This window comes from Labrus bergylta, chromosome 23 (assembly GCF_963930695.1).
Source record: "Labrus bergylta chromosome 23, fLabBer1.1, whole genome shotgun sequence".
NCBI lineage: Eukaryota > Metazoa > Chordata > Actinopteri > Labriformes > Labridae > Labrus > Labrus bergylta.
Genome location: NC_089217.1, coordinates 3,036,917 through 3,044,072, shown reverse-complemented (window position 1 = coordinate 3,044,072; position 7,156 = coordinate 3,036,917). Strand labels below are relative to the sequence as shown.

Here is a 7,156-nt window from a genome sequence, read left to right as displayed (position 1 = left end):
TTTACAATAAATATATTCATTATGTTCGTTGTAAAAGTGAAAACATATTTTTTTACTTTTGTAATATTGGAAACAGTAAAATGCTTTCCTTTAGAAAGTATCATAAAAAGTGACATTAACTCAGTAAAGTGAATATACTTCATCATATTCCATCACTGCTGAATTACCTTCATGAATCTCAAAGCGCAACATTTGCAGTAAAATAAAAATCTGATATTTGTATGAAATAATTGGCATAATTTCTCCTGCTGAAGCTTAAAATATCTGTCACATTATAAATTTATAAATTGTTGCAGCTCTCAAAAAAAATCTTGTAGATTGTAAGTTCTGATCATAATGACAAACTTTTGTTTTTCAAAGCGTTTATTGCCTCTTTAATTAATCCTTCAAACGCCCCCTAAATACTTCAAAATACATCTTGTTGACAGGTCGATATTTCACACATTTACCCTGAATACAGAGCTTTTATTTCTTCTCTTCGTCTATATTCTGGCTTGTTGTTGACGACTTCCACACACAGACACATGTCATGTTTCTATGCTCTTAATTTGCCTTTTAATGTCTAAAACAAATCCTACGTGACCTTGTTTTTTAAACAGTTTCCTCCTTCAGTAAAACCCATAAATCAGAATTTACATGTTTGAAAGGTGGACGTTTGACCTCAGCCGGAGATATCAGAGGCTGATTTGCATATACGTTACACACTCATTCAAATCGTAATGCACCGTGTATGAGTGAACCTGCACGTACAGCATGATAATAAACATGTTGATGTTTCTCTGCAGGTTGTAAGTACACGTGTCACGCTGCGTGTCGGGACCGGGTGTCTCTGGACTGTCACCCTGCAGCGTCCCCCGTCAGTCAGGACCAGCTCAACAACAACACGCCCCCCCATGTGAGTACTCTGAGCGTCCCTGCGTCTCTCATCATCTCTACTTTCCTACTTTTATTGAGGCCTTGAGCAGTCAGTGCAGTTTGCATTTAATAGAGACTTCTGATTCCACATTTACAACATGAATAAATAAATAAAGACGCTTTTAGTTTTGGTTTTCCAATCAAATTGTTCAAATTTGTATGAAGATTATTAACAATATTTCATAGTTTTAAGATATTTTTGCAGGCGCCGTTGGCCGAGTGCTTAGGGCGTGTGCCCCATGTACAGAGGCTGTTGTTCTTGGGACGTGCAGCCCTGGGTTCGAATCCCACATGTCGTTCCCCAATCTATGATTTCAGACTCTTTTCACTGTCCTGACGCAAAAAAAGGCCAAGAATAGATAAAAAAAACCAAGCATTTGACAATTTGATCACAAGTTTCAACCTGAAGTTTCTTCATTAGCTTTATTAAATCACTTGATCTTCCTCTGTAGAAGGCGTCGTCTTCGTCTACCTTCATCCTTGTTTCTTTCAAGTTGAGTTTTATTGGAATCAGTAGTTGCCTCTACAAAATATGTAAGGGCTGAACTACTCAAAGATAATGAATAAAAATCAATTCTGACTTTCTTAATGTGGTTAAATATCTACCATGAAGAGCCAGAAAAAGCAGACACCATTGAAAAGTTAAGTCTAGTTTCAGATAACTCACAGAGAGAGATGGGTGTAGTACAGTGTACCACCACAAGAGGGCACTGTACTCAAACCTTTACCTGAAGTTTGTACAGTGAGAATGTTGCAGCTGGGTGTGTTGCAGGTCTGTTTTATGTTCAACTTTTATGAGACCACACTGGACTGTAAACTGATATTATATAACTGAACTTCTGTAGTGTGTCAGGAACTTTAACAGTTTTTCTGTGTGAGCTTTGACGCAGCGTTACATCACTTATCATTCACAAAAATCAGACTAAAGCATCAAGCTCTATGACTGAAATCATCAATAACTTCTGCCCAACTTTCCCTTTAATATATATGATATATTTTATATAATATTTTTAAAATATGGATATGTCTCTGGTTGTTTTACTGTTCTGCATTCAGCGACCAAACTGTAATATGACGTCTGTGTTCCTGAATATCCACACCATGTTTATATTTTATCAGCCAGGACTTCCAGTTTTAATATTTCCAGCTGTCGCTGAACGCTTTGGCTCCTCGATTTATAAACAATGATTTTGTTTTAGGCAGCATGAGGAGGATTAGTTCAAACTGGTGCTGATCTCTCACACACACACACACACACACACACACACACACACACACACACACAAACTCTGATTCTGCTGAGTAGTGCTGAGTGCAGCGCTGTGGCTTTTAAGCTTGTGCCAAGTATTTCATAAAAATACATTTTTTTGGTGTGGTTAGTGGGGTCACAGTGTATGTGTGTGTGTGTGGTTACTGTGGTTACAGATGTGTAACAGTGCTGCAGAATGTGTGGGCAGAGAGCTGCTGAGTCATCACACAGACATTTCACTGACTCGATCTGTTTACATGTACTGTATAGATACTGTGTGTATTAATGTTACACTTAGAAGTCTGACAGGTTGTTGCATATTTGAGTAACAAAACTTTGGCAACAAACGGTTCAAATGTAATCGAAAATCTGGAAATCCTTTTTACTAGTTAATTAAAATATCTTGACTTGTAGTTTTTATGTTTTGGCACATTATAAAGATGCATTTCTAAATGTCAGCCACTCTTTTTACTGGTCAAAGTATAATTTTCTTTAGAAAAAGTAAACAAAAGATACAAAGTAAACTCCTGTATCGAAAGTGTTTGTGGAAACTGAACTTTAAGTGCAAAAAGTAAAAGAGCAAATGTTGCAGTGGCTCATTTTGTAACTATAAATATCACATTTTTGATTATGATTATAAATGCTTTATTGTGTATGCATCCCTTTGATTGTGTAGCTGGTGAAAGTCAGATTCAGATTCTTTAAGGGGAAATTTGTTTTGCAGCAGAAGCTGACAGAATACACCAAACACAAAGTCAACATCACCGTAAAATCTAAATTAGAACAAAGTTAAAAAATCAGACAACAAAACAAAATAGAAAAACAATATAAAGTCTGAGTAGTTTTTACAAATACATACTGAATGATCGCTTTATCTACAATTAAACATCCCAATGTATTGGTTCATTTACTAACTACAGCTGTAGTAATGGAGCAAACACGTCTGAATTATGTTTTTAGAGTTGAGGTTTAAAGTGGCAAAACATTGAAATGCCATCGTCTGAAACTTCACACTACGTTTTTTTTACACCATTTCTGCTGCTGCGTCAGTCCTTATTAAAAAAGCTGCTGAAGTATCTAAAAGTTTGGGCGCTGTTGACGCACAGTTCTGTGTGGTTCTGTCTGTCTGCGGTTTGTGTTGCTGAAGCTGTCTAAAAAAACTGAATGTCAGAGATAATGACATGATATGTAGCTCTCGTGTGTTTCTGCAGAAGAGCGTTTACATTTTCTTGTGTTACTGTGTGAAAATGAACTTTTAACCTGCAGACCTACATTTGTGAACAGAGCTGTCAATCATTGTTTTATACTCCTTGTTATAGCATCAAATAACTCCTCTCAGTCAGGGAAGTTCCAAAGGATTTGGCTTCACTTTTGGGGAGCTGTCATGTTGTCTATATTTATACACAGTTTATGCTTTTTATTGAGTCTGTGCCATGAAGTGTGTGTTTCACACTCACAGTTTTCATAGTGACAGTGATCTTGTGGGACGGCCAGCTAAGCATGCAGGCATTTCCTCTACATATTTAACAGCAGTGCAGGGAAGTCACCTCCTGTCAGTGTGTTTCTGTTGAACATTAGAAGAAGTAGGTCAGTTAGAACCCAAAAAAACCCAGCTCTAACCTCTTTATCACCGCGGTGGAATTGTGTGAAAGTTTTGCATCAATCTGGGACGTCAAACCTTGTTAAAGCTCTCACAGATACAAGCCTCAGACTCTTTATTTAACTGCAGTCCTGACCTGACTAACTTAGTGTCCAGTCAATTCAATCAGCCGGCCGAATGAATCTGCAGCAAACGAAACATGGACACAACATTCCTTGAAGGTGCAGATTTCTGTGCAGTAAATGAGATAATGCTTCTTCAAACAGTCCTTTATTTAATCAGGTATGATCTGACCTGATTTTATTGACCTAAATGTTCAATTTGTTCAGTAATAGTCTCGATTTAGAGCAGAGTTACTTAACTGTGCTCCGTGCTGCTGACCTGATTGATGGATGATGTGATTTTATTTGTTGAAAATAGTTTCAAGCTTACCTAAGTGTAAAGATTTTATATTGTTAGGCTATGTCTTTCTACATTGTGAAAGAGTTTTTTATGGATTGATGCACAGACGTTTATTAAGATACGGGTGAGGATGTAACGATGCACGATATCTGGGTCACATCATGATTATTATTTTTTTTTTACAGATTTTTCCAATAAAAATATGAGATTTTAAATCAATTTATGAAAACATTCAATCATGTTATCCATTATTTTTAGTGAAGGAAAGATTAGACAGTGCCCTCTGCTGTTGAAGAAGAGTATTGCAATATATTTTTCTTGGCAAGTCGATTTAAATTGTCCATCTTAGTATTGATTTCTTGTTGCATCATACACCTTATTTACCTTCTTTTAACAGGTAAATACACTTAACTTGACTTTACAACCTCCACCTGAGCACGTGCGAAGTATGAGCTCATCGTCTTCTCGGGCTTTGTGATTGGCTTGTCTAAAAGGGAGAGGTGGTAAATGATTGACAGAGAGAATGAGCCAATAACTGGTCAGAGGGTCGACTCGCTCTCTGCTGGGAAAGACAAACACGGGAGGAGAGAAAACAAAGACGGCGTCAACGGAGACGAGAATAACGACGGGCAGAGGAATGTTCACGTGTTTTCTTTTTGGCTCCGATGGAGACTCATTAACACGACTTAATGTCACATTAAAGACCAGTTTTATCTCTGAAAGAAAAAATGATGGAGGTTGTAATCTTTTACTTTAATTTAACTTAACATTTAACAAATTTAGCTAAAGACAAAGTTTCTATGATTAAACTCAGCAGTGAAAATGTAGAGAGGGAGGAATGTTAATGTGTTTTCTCTCAGGTTTTCTTGTTAATCATTAACAGCTCTTGGCGTGGGGAGGGTACACACACACACACACACACACACACACACACACACACACACACACACACACACACACACACACACACAAGAGCAAAAACAGCAGGAAGGAAAACTGTTGTAAGACTTGAGAAAACATATTCCAGTGAAGGAAAATTTTTCTCGCCCTTTTTCCTTTTCTTTCCTTTCCTCTTACATCTCTTCTTGGATGTCAGTTTTTCCAGATTTAAACTTCAGCAGGTCTGTTATCTTCAGACTCTGTTCATTAGTTTCACTTTGTTCACAGTTGGTGTACTTTTGACCTTTCAACAAAACACATGAAAGAGGTTTATGATGTCACCTGTCATTTGTCAGGGGGCGATGATGTAGGTGTGGCTGGTTTTGGGATTTTTTCACAAGAGGTTTAAAGTTCCATGTTAGGGTCTTACCTCCATTATAGATAAATACATTTCTAAATGTGAGGATTATTCAAAAATTTGAATTCTGATGGTCCAATCTTCAACAACTCCTCCAGACAAATTGAGCACATTGGCAGGTTGTTCCTTCCCTAAAATATAATTGATATAAACTGAAGGTCTTTGTTTGCTGGTCGGCCCATAAAAACGTTTTGAAACTTGAGTTTTGTCAGGGTTTGGAGCCATAACTTCTTGGGAATGTTTGGTTTAAAATAAGTTACATGTATGTGAGTTAAATAATGCATAGTTAGTCTTTTTACGCAAGGCATTAAACGCACAACTTCTGCCATTGCATCTTAAATAACGTTGTTTCTGAGTTTCTAGATCCCCCCCCGACCGTTCTCTCGGCTCACTATCATAAATCTGGTTTTATTCTCCCCTTTCCTGTAAACAAACATCATCACCATCCGCTTATCTAACCTCTCTCTTCCTCTTCATCTATCTCTCTAAATCTGACTCTTTCCTACAGTCCTCTAATCAGACGTCTATTGTGTTAAAGAAAATACAAACAAGGTGGAGATTTACCTGAAAATAGAGAAAGAGACTGAAGGAGAAAATCCAACAGGTTGAGTTTTGAGATGAAATATATTTATTTAGTAATTTTGTGAGCGTGCAAGAGCTTTACATTTACTCACAGATGCTCTTAAGACACCAGACAGTGTCCTGCTGAACTGTCTGCTTTGTTCAGAATCAGAATCGGGGTTTATTGCCAAGTACATTTACACATACAAGGAATTTGACTTGGTGTATTGGTGCTAAACAATTAACAGGGAAATAAAGCAGAATTAGCAACAACTTAAATAATACAGAATAAGAAGCTATTACAATATATAAAATACAATTTAAAAATGTAAAATATAAATAAATAAATAAAAAACACAAAATGTACAAAAGGCGTAATGTGGAAGCTGTGAAGTGGACTATGAGGAAAAATCTTAGTGTGTGTAACTACTCACAGAGTGCATGTTCATTAGAAATCAAAAACAAAATCACAAGAAAACATGTAAAATATAGACGGGCTGCAAAGCAGAGAAACGAGGGATGACATCAGAAAACCACAAAGATTCACATCTGCAGAAATATCACAAAGATCTAACAGAAGTTAAAAGCCTCATTTTATTATAAACTAAGAAAAGCTTGAATTTACAGCTTCCTTTGAAGGCCACATGTAAAAAGAAACATTACACCGCAGTAACACAAAACGCTTCAGAGCCTGGTTTAGCTTTTAAAGAAATATTGTGCTAGTAAATCCTCTTTTTCATAATGTAATCCATCCTCTACCACGTGCAAACAGACTGAGAGACAAAGAGACTCAAAGACAGTCGACGCAGCGACAGAAAGATGAATGACCCAAAGCAGAATATATTACTGTAATCTTTGTGGATTGTGGAGGATTAACTCCTCGGTCAGATGCAGGTCCTGCAGACAAAGCTCCCCCGTCATCATCAGCTGCCTGTTGCAGAAACAGGACACCCGCAGACGGATTAGAGACCCGGCAGCAGACGAGTCCCATTGATTTCCTTAATTTTCTGTTTCAGCAGGGCAAAAAAAAAGAGCAGCTATGATGTGTTTTATATCTGAGTTACTGAGAGAGCCAGCTGAGGTCACCTCTGAAGAGTCTTTGATCACAGCTTTTGTTGTCTCACATTACTTG

General features: G+C 37.2%; 1 protein-coding gene across 1 annotated transcript in view; it reads left to right on the top strand.

The window, feature by feature from the left end:
* Positions 1 to 7,156, top strand: part of rassf3 (Ras association domain family member 3) — a 55,974-nt gene that overhangs the window by 9,798 nt on the left and 39,020 nt on the right. The window contains exon 2 of the mRNA XM_065951147.1: positions 786 to 895. Coding sequence (XP_065807219.1) covers positions 786 to 895 — 110 coding nt within the window. The remainder of the gene's footprint in view (positions 1 to 785; positions 896 to 7,156) is intronic.